Genomic DNA, 18836 nt, shown 5'->3' with positions numbered 1-18836 from the left:
TCACGGATTTATTTTTGTATATCCTCTATCCTTCTTAATACTAACTTAAAATACTCAGAATGAGGCAATTACTATGAGGTTTTTGGATTCATTATAGAAACCCAGGTTTTGGAAATACGCGTGGAGAGATTTTCCTGCAAGTTTTGTGGGTTTGAAAAGAAGCAACCAGTGGCGAGCGTATAGCTCAAGTGGTAGAGCACATGCTTAGCATGCACGAGGTCCTGGGTACAATCCCCAGTACCTCCTCCAAATATAAATAAATAAATAAACCTAATTACCTTCCCCTCATGAAACAAAAGAAAGAAAGGGAGGGAGGGAGGGAGGAAGGGAAGAAAAGAAAAGAAAGAAAAGAAGCAACCCATTCTGGAAGGAGGGTGGTGTAGTGGTTGCTTTTTGTTGAGAACAACCATTAGCTTGGCGCCTTCTCTAGTAAATCATTAGATGCATCAAATAAAATGTTCAGCTGGAGTTCGTGCAATCTCACAGTTACCACACACTCTTGCCAAAGAGAGTTGCAGTCATAATATCTGCAATCGAATCATTTCCTGTTCAGGCTTGCAGGTGGGGAACTGTCTGAAACTGCAGTCCCAAAAGGTTAGTTATAAAGAAAATGCCTTTGTGGGAGAGGCCTTGATGGTATTAGATGACAACACAGCAAGTGTGGGGATGGAGAGGGTGCCCCAGGATCCTGGATTAACCAGACTTTAAGGCATAGATCAGGATATGCAGCCCACTCCAATGAGGTGATCTGGCTGAAGCTCTTCTAGGGCATTCAGATATGTGCTGAACACACTCGGGCAGTGGGCCAGGCAGATGGCACATTCCTGTACTGACCTTCGGAGGCCTGCCAGGTTACAAAGCTAGCATTGGAGGCGTGGCTGTGCTCTGGCCCGAACAGCCCGAACAGCTCGAGAGCCTGCATTTCATCTAGTGTTTGGTCCTCCCCAGTTGAGGGGATGCCTTGGGGCCAGTTTGGTCTCTGAGTCCACTTAGGCGTTGGCATGTATTCTCATTCCCTTTGCCTCTACCCCATCTTGGGGTTGATTCTTACTGTCTGCACAGCCCCAGAACTGACTCACATCCTCTAAGTGATTCCTCCAGACTGGGGATGACCTAGAGTTAGCCTTTGAGATGCCACAGCTCCCCTGCCCCTCCCGCAGCCTGTCTTCACTGGCCCACATTTTTAGGTTTGACTAACCCTTCCACCCGAGAATAGGTGGGGGCTAGGCAAGTTAGGCTGCAGTCACCTGTCCCTTTGTGTGCTTCGGTGCGTCCCGTCGGCTGTGCAAAGGCTGTGTAAAGGCTGTGCCAAGGCTGTGCCAAGGCTGTGCCAAGGCTGTGCAAAGGCTGTGCCAAGGCTGTGCCAAGGCTGTGCAAAGGCTGTGTCAAGGCTGTGTAAAGGAAATCTGCGTGTGATGCACTGCTTGGACTTTACGTATCCCCACCCCCCCTTTCCTGTTGCCCTTTTGATTTTTTTAATCTGATACTGAGCCTCTCCTCCCCCCACTCACACACCAGTGGAGTCTCCTAAGCTATTTCTGTCAGTTTAATGATCCCCAGCTGTTGCTGTAGTTCTGGCTGTTTTCATGCCCCAGAGAGGCAGAAGAGCCACAGAAAGAGGGGTCTTGCTTGTGCATCATGCAGTGTGTCAGACAAAACCAGTGCACTTTTCTGAAATAACTACAATGCGACTGCTTAGGAAAGGGAGTTACTAATATTGGGATGACTTGAAAATGCAGGGAGAGGGAAACTATAAGCTAGTATCCGGGACATTTTTAAAATAAGCATTCTGATGAAAGATGTGGCACCCTCTGCATCTTTCTGTTCTCCAAAGATGCAGTAAGTGGTAACTTGACCACTTAGCATTCTGCTTCCATTTTAGCTTTAGAGCTGGAATATCCCCTTCGACCCGGGGAGTGTGTTGAAGGAGCCAAACATCTAAATAAAAAGGAGGATTCTATAATAGGAAAATGTATAGAAATCATCCCTGAAGTGGTCAGAAAAAGCATTGATTTCAGTTCTGCTTTAACTTAGTGCAGGTTTGTTTCGTAAAATTTTGTGCAAAACCTGCGTAATGAAATGTTCCTCTTGCAGATTTGACCACACAAACTTTAGGAAATATGAAGTTGCAGTTCTAACAACATGACCCCCCTTGTAGTTACTTGTATGTTTACTTTTGAGATGTCTTTACTAAACCTGGGGGGGTCAGAAGTGGGAAATTCCTACAGTAGTTAAATGTGCAACTGTTTTGTAATAGACTGACTTTTCCTTTCTGTATTTGATATTGATAATTTTAACCCTTCCAACAATTTTAGCTGATAGACTTAGCTTTCACTCCTCATATGCTGCGTGAAATTTAATTTTATGGCTCTCATTCTTCTACAGAAAAGAAAACTTTTATTATAACCTTTACCAAATTTATTTTTAAATATTCTTTTAATTTTTTTGAGAAAAATAGATAAAATTTTATATCACCTATGATATAAGGGTGAGAAATTATTGGTTTTTTTTTCTTTAAATACCCATGGAGAACTTTATATACAAACATTAGAATTTTCAGATTGTGTGTGTATTTTTTAACCCATTTTACCAAGTTTTTAATTTTTAATCACTTCATTCTTCCCTGAGAAAAAAATTCTTTCATTTAAAAATGATTTTAATCAGAATTTACCTTTTATTTTTTTTCAAAATATCAGTTAAGTGAAATGTTATTAATTATACAAACACTGAAAGTTAATTTCAAAAAATCAAGAAGCTAAATAGGAAGTACTTTAATAGAAAAAACTTTCTAAATATTTCCAAGCATGTACAGAATTTATATGAGTATACAGGCCTCCCTTATTGTTTCAGTCATGATTATTATACCATGCTGTGTGTTTTCAAGTCTATATTATAAAGATGCGGAAGGAATAAGTATTCTAATACAGTTTTAAAGGAAAACCTTTTTTTGGCCACTTCTGGCAGCATAGTTGGGTGCAAAATGTCGGCACTGGTAGTAAAGCCAGGGAATAGCAAAGGGGATTCGAAGCTGCCCGCGTTTTCTGGGGGAACATGCAGAACTGATGTGGCAAGGAGAATGCTGTCCCTGGTACCTTTCACTTTGGAAGGGATTGTTCAGATGGCCCTGCCAGTCTGAAGGAGACACATTCCCAGTTTGTCTCCACCCATTCAGACGTGCAGAGCAAAGACACGCTATGCTCAGATCTTATGTGAGGGGGCGTGTGAGCATTCCTTATAGATGCTCAGGAAACCGACTGATGACATCGATGTAGCTGGCAGTTTGAGATCTGTCTGCTGCAATTGGAGATTACTTCAAGGGGCTGATGAGTAACTACCCAGAATTAAATGGTGAGCCCCAGATTTTTGAGGATGTGGGAGTTTGATTTATTTACTTATTTATTTATGTCTAATTATTAATATCTTTGCTGTGACTCTGGCATTAAATATGATGTAGTAGAAAGAGCACAGCCTTTGGTTTGAACTCTGGCTCTCCCTTTACTAGCTGTGCAAACAGTTACTTAACCTCCTTGAACCTCTTTTTCTTCATCTGTGAAATAGAGGCAATACATAACCTCAAATACCTGTTGAGATTAAACGAGTCACTGTAGTAGTACATCCAGCCCAGTGACTGCATCGTATAGTTCAGCATATAGATTCCTCATTTCTTATGTCTTAGTTTCCTTCTCAAGACAAGCCCTTCCTTACTTCAGTGCCTCTGCACTTGCTATTTGTGCTGCCTGGAATGCTTTCTCCACATCTTTTCATGATATGTTGTATTATTTAGGTTTCCGCATAAGAGTCAGCTATCTCCTCAGAAGGGCCTTCCCTATGTATTCGGCCTAAAATTACCACCCCGTCACTCTCTCTTCTCTTATTTCAATGTATTTTCCTTCACATAATGTGCCACCAGAAATTGTAATACACAGAATGTATATCTTCCCCGCTAGAACATATACTCTGTAAGAGCAGGAACCTTACCTGTTCATTTTACTGCTCTATCACCTAGCACAGTGCCCAGCATAAATAGGTGCACGATAAATAGTAGTTCGATGAATGAACAGATGAATCCACCCAGAATCTCCCTAGTACCAGGTAAGAACCCCTGGCGGAGTACCAGGGAGCAGGAAGGACGTTGTACAGGTGCTCTCTGCCTGTTCAGTGTGGATGTTCCCGCATTGAGAGCCACGTGCGGTATCCTTCCAGACTGCCTCCAGCCTCTGGGAGGAGCCCTTTGAATGACCTTTACATGTGACTTTACACTGTTGTCTGTTAGAGTCTCTATTTCTTTTGGAATTTGAATATAGGGAGCCTTTCCAGAGTCTAGAGTTCTGAAAAGCCATATGCTATTCTCTGAAATCACCTGGATTTCCCCCTGGTTAGTAAGCATATGCATCATTTTTTCCCAGCCACGTCACATAGATAGCACTGTTAATATAGTGTCATTTTTAAACACAGACAACTGGTATGTTTTATGAAAGAAGAAAAACGCACTACATAACAGTGGTTGAGGGCTCAGGCTGTCGATTGACATGGAACTGGGTTCCAATTTCTGTTCTACCTTTACTTATCGATGACCTTGGGCACATTGCTTAATTTCTCTAATGCTCAATTTTCTCCTCTACAAAGTAGTATAATAATAGCACCTTCCACATAGCTTTGTTTTAAGAATTAAATAAGATGATGCAGACATGTTTTCACCATTTTATAAGTATTGTTACACAATACAGAGCCCCTTTATTTTACATGTTTTAGTAGTTCAATTTGGATTTTCATAAGGTTATCTTTTGTAAACTACCAGGTTGACCAACCCAGGAAAATACTTCATTTTTTCTGCCTGTAACCTGCCAGTATTCAGATTAAATAGAAGATATTACCTTTTTTTTTTGGTGTTATTTTTGACTTCTAAAGCAGATTATTTGAGAGATAATTTAACTCATGTTTACACACTTGATACAGAGATAGAAGAGAAAGTTATGGGATTGTGAAGGGTTGAATGTGCATATTGATAAAATAATCAAATTTGAATTCTCATAGATGATTTTGGTATGTGTGATTTTAAAAAGAATTAGGAATTCCTCTTTTCAAGTCTTTGCAACATTATTTTATTGTTCATTATATTGTTTATACCAGAAGTCATCTTACAATTTGAATTTATTAGACGACCATTATTATTTGTTCCTCATAATTAATCATTTATAGGAATTAGTCCTTTCTTTTGAACACATAGTAGTGCTTCAGTGTGAAAAACCTGACCCTTGATATGTTTTAGTAATTGATTCGTGTATCTTTCTGGAGAGTCAAATCTATGAGTTTTCAAAATAAACTTTTTTATTTTGGAATAATTGTAGACTTACGAAAAGTTGCACAGATAATAAAGAGAGTTCTCCCATACCATTCACCAGTTGCCCTTAATGTTAGCGTCTCATATCTGTGTTATGTTTGTCAAAACTAAGAGATTAATGTTGGTATACTACTAAGTAAACTCCAAACTTTATTTAGATTTTGTTTGTTTTCCCACTGATGTCCCTTTTCTGTTCCAAGATCCAGTCTAGGATACCACAGTTGCATTTAGCGTATGATTTTTAGTTGGTGGATCAGTGTGATCCCAGAGAGAACTTCTCTTCTCTTACCTCTACTTCCTTCTTTTCATCTTGACTCTGGATCTGAATTTTAGCAGGTCCTTCTTTCTCTGGCAATAGACAAACGGACCCTTCTGGGTCTCTTAACTACTATTTTGGTATTTGCAGCTTAGAATTTAGAATTTTAGGATCATGCTTTGAACACTCACTGTGTATTTAATTTTATTAATGAATGGGTGCTGATTCTTCTGCCTTTCTTTGAGTCTTGCTCTTTATACATACCAGGTTGTCTAGAGTCTGGGAACAGAGTGTGCTTCTTCACTGACTGCATGTTCCAGAACTGCCTTCCAAAAGGAAACGGCTCTCCTCCTCCTCTCCTCCCCTCCCCTCCTCCTTTCCCGTCTCCCTCTTCCCCCTGCCCCACAACAACTTGGGATTTGATTTTAAAAAAGGATGTTTTAATATAAGGCCCTTTTACTGTGCAGAATATAGCATCTTGTTAGAGGTATGGTACCAGATTACAGTACCAGATTCTGTCCTAGAGGAAAGGCCTCTAGTGAAACATTATATTCTGTGTTATAGTTTTACAAATCACTTTTCATATACCTTGGTTTTTTTTGAGCTTCAAAGGGCAGGGGTTATTTTTCCAAATTGTTTCATAGTGAGAAAACCAAAGCTAAAAGAGGTTAAGTGACTTGATTAGGTAGCAGCAGAGCCAGGACTGTAACCTATGTTTTCCCATTCTTTCTCTCATGTTGTTTGGTCTCCCCTTAAAATTCAGTTCTCCAAGTGTATTGCATTCACTTGGAACTTACAAAATACTCATATAACGAACCCAATATGCAATACTTGCCTCTTTCCCCAGGATCACAGTTAGTTTGATGGTAAACTCTTTCTGGTTAAGGGTAGGGCTAATTATAGAATACATTGTGCCTTTAAAATGCTATTGTTTATATTAAAAGCACAGGCCAGAAGTACATTTTCAGTGTAGTGTAGACTGCGCTAACCCATTCAGGCTGATTTCCCAAGTTGAAGGAAGAAAAATTTTTCATGAAAAGAACTAGAGAAACTGAGAGTTTAGAATGTTGAGAAATTATATATAAGCAACAGGAAAAGAAAAAATTCCAGGGAAGCCGTAGGACAGGGTAGGAATTGAGAACAAGAAAGCCGGCGAAGCAGTGTGGAGGAGTAAGGGAACACAGACATCTCTCCCCTCTCGTAGGTCTTTCTCGTCTCTATCAGGAAAGGCTTGTGGGAGGTTACAATAAATAGGGGCACAGAAGAGTATTACTTTTGGGGAGTGATAGCAGGAAATTACTTGAAACATTCATCCAAGCTAATCATGAGGATAAAATATTTGTAAGGCCCAGTTTATATGTTCGCTTGTCTTACTCCACACAGAAAGAATCTTGTTTGTCTTTCTCTGTGACTTCCAGTGTTTGGGCAGTATCACCTTTGTAGTCCCATAGCACCTAAAAAATACATAACTGTTTGAATTTCTATTTTTAAGAAACCAACATTTTTTTTATTATTTATGCACACGTGTATCATGCATAAGCTCATATGACTGGAATTTGGCAGGGACCCTTAGTAGCAGGGCATGTGTGCTAGCCAAAGTTGCATTTTCCTGTGATCTTTTAGTAAAAATGTATATTAAAGACATTAGTACACTCTTATAGCATTGTAATTATTTGTTTATAGAGTCCCTTTTTCCCCATTAGACTTAAGAATTCCACAAGCATGAGAACTATGTCTTATTCGCGTACGTAATTCTAGCACACAGCCCTGGCTTTGAGAGTACAGAAGATGTTAGAATGCATGAATTGAATCATGGGAACCGTCAAACCGCTTAGTTGGGATGTGGTGTCTGAGTAATGTTTTCTTTGAAAATACTCTTCACTCTTGTAAGTTCTTATTTGATGATTGTTTCCCTCAAACAACTACTGAAGGCAGTGACTGTATCTGTCTGGGCACCACTGTATCCCCCCAGCAAGCTCAGTGTCTGGCGTGTGAAGTAGACCCTCATATTTCTTGAGTGAATGTCAAGGAGAGTTTTGACAAGGAACTGAGGAATAAGTGAATAAGGCACAAATATGAGGTACATGGATGTGCTGACCAAACAGCACGTGAACCCCAGAGCAACTAAGCAAATATACGTAAAGTGAATAAATGAAACTGTGTCTTAACTTAGTTATTTTAGTACAACTTATCCTGAGGTCTCTGTTTCTCAGGAGTTTTAGTATCTTAAACAACTGGCTCTATGGTAGTGAAGAGGAAATGGGAAAAGTTGGTTATCACAGAGTAGTAAAGGAGGAGTAGTTACGGACTCCTGGGTTTGATCTCTCTCATATCCTTTATTCTTTTCTTGTAAAACATTGATCACAACTTGTACTTATTTGTGTGTAGTTTGATGTCTGTTTCCCCACTGGACTGAAAGTTTTATGTGAGCAGAGACCATAAGTGTTTTCACCCTACTTAGCACAGGCCCTAATGTATTCGTTTAGTAAATATTTATTAGATGAGTGAATGAGAGAACGAAGGAAGGAGAACTTCCTCATCCCGACTCCCAGTCGCTGTTTTGGTGGTGATGCTGTAAAGTAATCCAGGCAGCAGAGCAGGAGGAACACTCTCCTCTGGGGGTACCTTCACCTACTTTAAAAAATAAATAATGAATTTAAAAATTGAGATATAATTGACATAAATACCCTTCACCTACTTCTATTCATATATTCTAATAATGAAATGAGTTCAGAGAATAGCCTTTGGTTCTAAGTGATAGGTGATGTGGTTTTACAGTTTGGGTGGTTTTGCAGTTTATAGGATAAACTGAAGTGTAAAATACACCAATAAAATAGGTATAATTCACTGTTGCAAAGACAACCATTCTAATTATCAGCATGCTAAGCTTTACTTAAGGCTAAAACCTGTGCAGTTTCTTCTCTGATCTTCCCAGTAAAACACATTCTCCAGTTTGAAGCTAGAGGTAGTGTTGTCTGTTGCTAACTCGAACTGTATTTGCTTATTTATTCTGGAATTGGTACCTGAAGGTTAATGACGAGGAGATGTACCAAATATTATGAGATTAAGCTTTGGAGATTTACAGAAGGAACAGAATCTAGAGTAAGAATATACTATCTGAAATTAGTTTTAACAATTAATATTTATTAAATAAATGTGCTAGGCTGTGTGTAAAAAATCTTAGAAGATGATATGTCATATCACATGCATTAGATTTAGACAGAAAACTCACAGAAGTGAGTCTAGGGATAGCAGATTTTATCTCTTTATTAGGTTGTTTGTTAGCCGTTTTTCCCTCTTGACAAACCTTCAGTAGGAGACAACAAATAATTTTTCTGGAAGAAGTGTGTTAGAAAATGGAAGTTCTCTCCTGTTACAAACTTTTAAACAAATTTAAAAGATTTTAACTTAAAAAGATTGAACCATTCAGTATACACCAAAAGATGATGTACTTTAAAAGCAGTTAATTGGGGGCATCAAAAAAAAGGCTGAATTAAATCTGCTTAGTACTGTTTACTCCACATGATCTGTAATTGGCCTCATGAACATGGAAGGAACATGTTTAATTTTTCAGTGTAAAGTAGATTTAAGTTAGGCCAAAGTAGCATTAAAAGGGGCAGCAGTTGTTAACCTGACACTGCATTAAAATCATCTTGGCAAGCTTTTGAAAAACCCTAATGCCCAGGCCCCGTTCCAGACCAATTAAAAACCTCAGATGATTTTATTTTTGAAGTAAGAGTGAGAATCACCAGAATGGGGGAAAGAATACAAGGATAAGAATACAGAAGATTTGGTTCCAGCCCTGGCTTCTGTTTTCTAGTATTTTGTTGAGAATTTTTGCATCTATTTTCATAAGAGATGTTGGTCTGTAGTTTTGTTGTGATGTCTTTCTCTGACTTTGGTATCAGAGTAATGCTGGCCTCATAGAGTGAGTTGGGAAGTGTTTCTTTCTCTGTTTTCTAAAAGAGTTCGTGAAGGATTAGTATTAATTCTTCTCTTAAATGTTTGGTAAAATTTACCAGTGATGCCATCTGAGCTTGGTTTTTTTTTGGTTGTTATTGTTTTTTTGAGGAAGATTTTTAATTAACAAGTCAACCTCTTTACTTTTTATAGGTCTGCTTAGATTTTTCTGTTTTTTCTTGAGTCAGTTTCAGTAATTTGTGCCTTTCTAGGAATTTGTCCATTTCATCTAAGTTATCTAGTTTGTCAGCACATGGTTCTTCATAGTGTTCCCTTGTAACTCCCTTAATCGCTATAGTTGGGGGTGATGCCTCCTTTTATATTCCTGATTTTTGTATCTGTTTTCTTCTTTTTCTTGGTCATTCTAACTAAAGATTTGTCAATTATTTTGTTGATCTTTTTAAACAACAAATTTTGGGTTCCATTAGTTTTCTGTGTTTTCCTATTTCCTGTGTAATTGTTTTCTGCTTTACTTTAATCTTCTACTTACCTTGGGTCTAGTTTGCACTTCTTTTTCTAGCTTCTTAAGGTGAGGGTTTGCAGTGTATATTTGAGATCCTCTTTTCTGATACAGTTATTTACAACTACGAATATCCCTCTAACCACCACTTTAACTATATGTTGTTCAGTTCAAAATACTTTCTACTTTCTAATTTCCCTGTAATTTTTCTTTTGACCCATTAGCTATTTAAGAGTGTGCTGTTTAATTTCTACATATTTATGAATTTCCTAAATTTCTTCTGTTGTTGGTTTCTAATTTAATTCTGTTGTAGTCAAAAAACATACTTTGTATGGTTTCAGTCCCTTTGAATTTATTGAGACTTGTTTTATGGCCTAGCATATGGCCTGTCCTGCAGACTGTTCCGTGTGTGCCTGAGAAGAGTGTGTTTCCTACACTTGTTGGGTGGAGTGTATTGTACAAGTCTTCTGTATTATTGTTGATTTTCTGCATACTTGTCCATTATCAAGAGTGAGGTAGATTGTAATTCATGAGGAGATAATCCAAAACATTCTTTATTCTAAGTCGTTAAAGTAAGTACCATGAAATTTGATTAAAACAAAATGGAGAATCACCTAGTGTTAGTTGTACCTTAGGAATGCCAGAAATGACATCTGATTTATTTTCTAGCATATTGGTCCTTTTTATTTTAGTATTTTCACGAGAGGGTCACTTAATTCTTATGAAAACTGATGCTTTGAAACTTAGCTCCAACCAGGCCAGTCTTTCAGTTGATCATTTCTGGATAGCAGTTTCCTCCTCTGAAGTATGAGAACCTCCATAGCTCAGAGTCAGGTATCTTAGAGGGGGAGAGAAGAGATTTTTGGGGAGTCTGGTTTGCTTTTTGCTCTCCTCAAGCACATAAACCTCGTTGAGTTTCTAATGCAGCGCTTTTTGGACTAGCTTATAATTTCTAGTCAAGAAACATTGCCCTTATTTGTCAACAAGTTTATTTTGGAGCATTTTTATAACATAAATAGTCTGAAAAGCTGTGAGCAAATTCATTGTCATTTGATTAAGTTTGACTTAAAGTTTCCTATCCAAATTTAAAGGATTGAGGAAAAGAGTTAACAGTGTTCCTGAGTTAGAGCTGAGTTAATGGAATGTCCCTGCAGTCAGAATCTTCACTGAAGAGGTCATAACGAGCAGAGGGAGGGTTTTTCTTCTTTCTCAGTCATTCCCATACCAACCCCTTCCCTCTTCTTTTCTACTTCCCTCATAATTTATGCTTTATCTCCCCATTCTAGAAGGGAGCCCGGCTCCCTGGTAGAGCCAATAATGAGTAAATATGAATAAGGTGCACATCTCCCTTTCCAGTAAAATCCAGAACTACTGACCAGTGGAAGCTGCAGAGCTGGACTTGAGAACACATCACCTATTTTTACTTTTTCTTTCCAGTCCTGATTGACACAGTTGTTTGATGTGACTAGTTCTGGGTGTTATCCCTTGAATACCATCAACATACCTCTTATAGGGCATAAATATAAATATGTGAAGTTCATTCTCTTGCTTTAATTTCCCAAATAGCCAGTTATTTAAATAGCAGTTGATCACCTTTGTTTAAAACAGATGGAAAACATGATTATTTTCATGGGGAGTGGAGAACCTGGGGTTCCCCACTTTATGGTTTGTTTCTTTTGTTTTTATTCCAATTCTTTTCTGGCAGACAGCTCAGTTGATTCACCATCCATCAGCTTTAAAGACATCTGTTCCTCTATATATAGGCTGCTTGCACAGGACCCATTTAGAAACAGATGATATATTAAATTTGTGGGCTTTAATAACAGTGAGAGACTCAAGCTTTTACACAGATAGGTATTTTTTGTTTAGTTTTTATTGACCTGGGGAGTGGAGGAGAAATCTAAATCATGATGTACAGTAAAGTAGATTTCATCAAATTCCTACTTTTAAAAATCTCCTTGATCTAGCAGTGTGTTTGAAAATAATCATTTGAACTAGTGTTAAATATTTCTTAGTAAAAAAAAAATTTCTTAGGATGGATGTGTATTAAATTATGGCATCTGAAATACACTGCTAACTTGGGTACCTTTTGTACTGAATACATAATATATGGCTCTTATGATATTTACTGAAAGTGAGTTATTAAATGATTTCTTCTAAAATGAATAATCCCTAAGGCCTTGAAACATAAAGTCTTAGAATTAAGAGGAATTAAGATAGACTAAAGAAAAGGAAAATTCATATAAATATCCATTTCTGTGTAGTTGAAAGGATCGTAGAATGTATACCCAGCCAAACAGATAAATTACACCATAATTCTGAATTTACTGTTTAAATCTTTTATTTTCCTCCTTATAAACATTGTTAGGGTTAGCAGGAGTGGTTATGCAATGTATAAAATAATACATACCCATAGTCAAGTTGTAGCAATACCCAAGATACCCTGATACAGGGTAAATTCTATTATGTGAGTGGGAAAGTTAGTCAGATTTCAGATAAGCATGAAGTTTAGAATTAATTTGTGAGAGGCACAAGATGGAATTTTCAGATAACTTAACTTTAATTTCATTTAGTTTTAGAGATGGAAAAGGTTTATTAGGTGAACCTTCCTCTTTGAACTAGAGCTGTTTTAAAAAAAAACTAAGCTCCATAAAAAACTTGAATCATAGACTTAAAGTTTTGCTTTCATGAAGCAAGAAGTTGTTCAATGAAGAAGAAGTTTGCATAATGGATCCCTTATGGCCCTATTTGTATATGGCTTTTTAGGATGGCTGTTGATTGATATTTCAAAATTATTATTGGACAATAGACACAGTTTTCATTAGTTACTGTTTCTTTGAAGTGCTCAGACTTACTGAATTGTATTAGGTTTCCTTGTTCTCTGAAATCAAATTAGTTTGTTATATATAATCATTTTCTAATAGCTCATCTTACACTGGTCCTTAGAAAACATGGCTTAGAAACAGTATAAAACATGACGAATTTATGCCCGTTTTCCCTCTTACTTTATCCTGCCTAACCCTCCTTTTTCTTTCCTCCAAGGAGAAGTGTGGCATAGTATTAGGTCCCTTCACTTGAGTCACAGAGACCCGGTATGAATCCTGGTTCCAGCACTTCTGAGTCATCTGACCTATGGCAAAATCTTAAAGGTCTGATTCTTAGTTTCCTCATCGGTAAAATGGAGACAATAAATGTACTATCCCCGCAGGGTTTTTTTTTTTTTTTTTCTCCAAATAAGTTAAAAGCATGTCGGTCACTTAGCCTAGGACTGGCACATAACAACGTCAATGACTCCTATTATTATTTGTATTTTATTATTATAATTATCATTGCTGCTGATCTATGGTTATAATTTATTCTGAAATCAAGTTCTTAGATTAATTTAAATTTATTTTACTGAAGTTGGTCACCCAAACTTCTTTGGTCCAGACCTGAACCATCCATTTCCCACAGCCCCTTTGTCTGTCTCCAGAGAATGAACCCAGGTGCTTGTGCTCCATGCCTGTTACCCCAGCAGCACAGGCTTCGTGAAGACCCTGGAGAAGCAGGGAAGTAAGGAGCCCAGGTTCTGAAATCAGAATGCTTGGGTTCAAATCGTGTTATGTCTCTTATTAGTGGGATAACTTGAGGTAAATTACTTAATCTCTCTGGGCCTCATTTTCCTTACCTGTAAATTAGAATAATGATACCTATTCTCTCTGTAGGGGAGTTATGAAGATTAAATGAGGTAAAACATGAAAGGATGCAGACCAGTGTCTGGCAGAGAGCACATGTTCTGTAAATGTTACCTATTAGTGTATCTTTTATTCAGCAGGGGTTTGTTTTTAACTGTTAATTTGTATATAATAATAATAGTAATAACCTCCTGATTAGATTTCCTGGACTGTATGTGCCATCATTTTGAGATCCAGTTCAATTCAGGAAACACATATTAAATGCCTACTGTGTATTAAGTGCTGTGGGGTGGGGTGGGGTCATATATTAATAAGATTTATTCCCTGCTCTTTGGGAGTTCATATGCTGGTAGGAGAGAGAAGACATGTTACGCAGTGCAAAATGTTTCTATACTTTTTATAGCGGATAAAAGGAGGCCAAGAGTAATTCTCAATGCTGTGGAGTAAGTTTGGAAGGTTAGGTGAAGAGGGCAGGCATTCCCAGGTGAAGTGAATAAAGAGATGGGCCCTACATGGTACTGGAGGACAGACTTGAGTGGGGTGACTTGGAATGGTGAGACCCCGCACAACTGAGGACACACACTGGCGAGCTATCACTGCAACACAAGAGAACATGGCACAGTAAACCTGATAAAATGGGAACATAAGAAGTTGCCAGAGTTGAAGTTGGCTCAAAAATTTTGATGTTAGTCCTGGGGAGGAGGGTAGTGATAGTCAAGAGCCTAGTTAATGGTTCTGCGATTCTTGGAGGCCTTCTTAAAATCCGCTTTGTAGATGAAAAAGGCAGACATTAGAGTAATATGATTCCTAATAAATACAGTTCCCCCTTGGATGTGACTTGCAGGGACTTTGTAACTGAAGACTTAATCACAGAACTTATCCCATGGCCTGTGGGATCCTCTTAACCCTCCTTTCCTGGACATTTTCTCACTTAGCCTGTGCGTGCAGGCCATGCCATGGTCATTCTGCACGTTGTGTAGTGGTAATACCCTTTAGTTTCACTGGCATTTAAAATAGAGATAATTGACGTTAAAAAAATTTAATGGAGGTACCAAGGATTGAACATAGGACCTTGTGCATGCTAAGCAGTGGTAGCACTGAGCTATTTTCCTACCCCCTCTGAGATAATTGACTTTTAACTTTTAAAAAATTCCTATTGTTTCGTTAAGTGGTGTTACCAGAGTAGAAATAGGAGAAACACCCATCACCCTCCCCTAGCCCGGATATGCTTTAAATCACGTGGCTTTGTTCTTTCACCTCAACTGAAAAAGACTCGAAGTAAAGAGTAAGAGGAAGGGAAGGGTTATCTTAATGGTAAAATATTTTCTGGTCTAGAGAAATGCTTCGCTTGATGAAAACAGGTGTAATTTCTAGATACAAATGAAATGATTTTACAGCAGTGGCAAACACACATATGCTACTGCTGTACGTATTTATGTCCTTATATATAGCAATATATGTTTATGGTATAGGTAGGTAGGCAAGCAGATGGCTACATAGATAGATATTAGAACATTTTTATAAACAACTTTTTTTCTTCCCAAGCTAACAGAGTAAAGAGAGCAGGAAAATGAGACTGTGAAGTGGGGTTAGTGACACTGAATAGATATAGGTGGCATGCTTAAAGTCACAGAGCAGGTTAGCAAAAGCGGAAATGAGAGTCCAGGTTCCCTGATATCCAGACCCCAGTTGTTGTTACCACGTAACCAGGTTATTACACACACAGTCTAAATAATCTGTAAGTTCCATTTTGAATTTCTCTTTAACCCAAGACACTTTTTAAAAGAATGCCTTTACACTTTCAGTGGTTACATCCTTTTTCTGTCATCATGTTGTCAATTCTGAGTTTTATTAGCCTGTGATAAAAAGAAAAATGACCTGTATAAATTCTACATATTGAAATGTATTAAGTTATGTATTATCCAAAATATGTATTAATGATTACACGTACAGGCCTATGACTGTTAAAATTAACCGTGTTAAATAAATTACTCAGCTCCTCCATTAAAAAAAAAAAGATTTTACAAATAACCTATACTTCCTGATCTACGGGAATAGCTGTATCATTCACTATACTCACAGTGGTAAACATTCACTACCAGGAAGAAGGTGTAGCCCATCTAGAGAGCTTTTTCTGCTGGGTAGTGGTCCTCATTCTGTTTTATTTGAGTTAGGAATTTGTGGTTTTTTTAGTCTTAGGAGGAGGACACAGTGTTGTAGGAGGTTTTGAGCAAGAGGCAAGACTTGGGTACTTTGTGGATTGTTATCGCCCTGCAAGACCCTTCGCAACTTCCTCTCGCCGCCCACAGCAGAATACGGAAACCCTGCTGTATCAGGCCACTTCTGCAATTACAGTCACAATTAAAGGGGATGCTTCGTTCACACTACACCCTTCTGTTCTGAGACTTTCTTTGCATTTGAAAATGTGCCTTTTGTGGTGGAATGCCCGACTGAGCCTTCGTCTCCCCTCTCTCTTTGCTGCCCTGCAGTTTTGCAGTTGAAGCTCCAGCAGCGCCGGACGCGGGAAGAACTGGTGAGCCAAGGGATCATGCCGCGTAAGTACCACTCTCTCTCTCTCAGCCCCTAGAGTAGTTTTTAGGGTATGGTATGTGTACCCAGCAGGCCATGGGAAGCATCTAACAGAAAACAAGGCCAACGGGTTTCATTTTTCAGTCTTTTCTTTCTCATGCTTTTCCAAGTTCAGAGCCCCTCAATTGGTGATGATAGTTAAGAGAACCGCCCTAACTCATCGAGTTCAGTGAAACAGACATTGGGTTTAACGGTGCCATTGAATCATCCTCAGCTTCTGAACTGCACCTTTAAAAGGGTTTCCACGCCCTGTTACACTTCCCTGTGTAGGAGGAACAGATCTGAGCTGGGGTATGGTGAGGAGGAACCCACTTCTCGCATCTTTTGCCTTAGTGTTCAGGTGCCTGGGAAGAGACGACCCTTTCCCACCTAGTATTTTAAGTGAACCCCAGTTTTATTTAGAGTGAGATCCTCAGATACCCTAAGACTGGCGTGGTGTGAGTGTTCCTGAGTGGAGTCATTGAAAGGGGTATCGCAGGGCTGGGCTTAGTGGGTGCAGAATTGCATCACTTGGGGAGGAATAAAACCAACCTTAGAATCTGTTAGAAGCAGAAAATTTGCTTTTAATACCGACAACCGTATAAAATGAGTGGAAGCTGGAGCCAGCAGGATTTTGCTCTTTTTGACATTTTTTTAAGTCATCGACAGAGCTTAGGCTTCCCCTTTTATTCCTTTTATCTTTGTGACTATTGCTGCTTGGACCTGCCCTGATGAAGTAAGAATATATACATCACACAACAACTTCTAGCTTCACAGTGGGAGGACTGATGTTTTTCACCTTAACTCAATGCCTGCTGACCCATTGCCACTGTATTTTCCTAATTCTTCACTCGTTCTTTCAAAATATTTGAGTTCCTAGTGTGTACCCCTTGATACAGCAAAGTAAATCCAGCTCCTTCTCTCAGGAGTTTTGTACTGAGAAGGAGAAGACTGATAATATAATAAACAGGGAGACAAATAAATAGACAAGATAATTTCAGAGCATGATAGATGCTATGAAGTAAATTAACTGGTTGGTATATTAACAAATAATAGGAATGAGATGGGGTCACTTTGGAAACGATGGTCAAGAAAGGCCTCCCTGAGGAGGAAATATTTGAGCTGAGATCTGAAGGATAAGATGGAGCCGGCCATTCAGAAGCAGGAAGAGGGCCCAGGAAGAAGAAAGAGCAAGTATAAGGGCCTAGTGCAGTTAAGAGCCTGGCATGTTTGAAAACATCAAGGAAGCCATTGTGGCTGGGGTCTGGTAAGTGAGGGGAGAGTGGGGGCGAGTTAAGATTGGCACGGTGGGCGGGGCCAGAGTGATGGCCTCGTAGCGCACAGAGGAGGTAGATTCTGTTTTAACTGCTAAGGGGAGCCGGTGAAGGCTTTTAAGCAAGTGGGGATGAGGTTTGATTATGTCACGGTAATAGCAGGTCCTCTTCTAAGAGCTAAGCACTTCATAGGAAGCATAAAGAGCCTAAGGTCTGTTTCTGTCCTAAGCCTCAGCCAAGGGACTTGTCTCAAATTTACCTTTTTTTTTTCAATTGCAATTAACTACCAAACCATTTACCCATGTGCTATCTTCTTCTCTGACCTTCCAGTGAAGGACTTCCCCTCCTTAAAGCATCTGATAGAGCAGATGGCTTGTGCAGTGGATCAGTAATGTGATCAGGTAGGGAGGGCAGTGTTGTGCTTTACAAAACATGTCAGATCTGCCAATCTACAAACCCTGTAGAGGAACAAGTTGCCCAGCGTCACATCTGCGTGTCCCTTTCACCAGGGACATCATGTGCTTAGTGTCTGCTTTGTGCCCAGGGTAGTCCTGGATGCTGTGGAGATTACAGAAGTATACCATGGTACCTGCCCTCGAGACATTTAACAGTTGATCTGAGTAGCTAAGATTTGCCCATACACAAGATAAAGAGCAATCGGTGTTGATCCATGGGATGCTGACTCTAGTTAGAGGACTAGTTCTGAGAGCATAGTGCTGCTTCTTAGGATCTGTAGTATGTTCAGGATCTGAAAGCCATGCAAAGGATGAGTGCCTTGCATTCTTCTTCCTGTCTTTCAGTTGATACCAGGGGCTACTGTAAATAACTATTTAATAGGGTTTATCAGGTATAGTCTCCTTGCTTAGCATTTCTTACAGTATTCCACATTATTAAGATAAATGATGCTTCAGTATTGCAGTTACCTGCTTATATGTTTGTCTCTCCAATTAGACTGTGAGCTCCTTGAGAAAGCATCTTATTTATATTTCTGTCCCCAGTGCCTGGCACTGAATGAATGAATGAAGACAGCCAGTTGTAAAGTGTGGCGTGTGTGTGAGAGAGAGGAAGAGAGAGAGGGGGAGGGAGGGAGAGAGGATGAAAGACCAAAACAGATATCACTCTGTTGCAAATTCTGCTGTTGGAATTCTGGGCATGGAATTTGAAACAACGCCCCTCTTCTGTCAGGAGCCCAGGTTCTAAAATATTCTGAATATCTGATGGTATACTTTGAGTTGTTCTTTGTATCTGTGAAGTGAGAATAATTGCCCTTCCTAAGGGAATAGAAATGCCCTGCTTCTCTGAG

The 18836-nt window shown here is 39.0% G+C and overlaps 1 protein-coding gene across 2 annotated transcripts in view; it reads left to right on the top strand.

Moving 5' to 3' along the window:
• Positions 1-18836, top strand: part of MRTFA (myocardin related transcription factor A) — a 91576-nt gene that overhangs the window by 36592 nt on the left and 36148 nt on the right. For both annotated transcript variants that reach the window (XM_072973569.1, XM_072973568.1), the window contains exon 2: positions 16181-16246. In XM_072973569.1, the coding sequence (XP_072829670.1) occupies positions 16181-16246 (66 nt within the window). The remainder of the gene's footprint in view (positions 1-16180; positions 16247-18836) is intronic.

Source organism: Vicugna pacos, chromosome 12 (genome assembly GCF_048564905.1).
Source record: "Vicugna pacos chromosome 12, VicPac4, whole genome shotgun sequence".
Taxonomy (NCBI): domain Eukaryota; kingdom Metazoa; phylum Chordata; class Mammalia; order Artiodactyla; family Camelidae; genus Vicugna; species Vicugna pacos.
The sequence above is the reverse complement of the archived record's forward strand: the minus strand, read 5'-3'. Positions and strand labels throughout refer to the sequence as shown.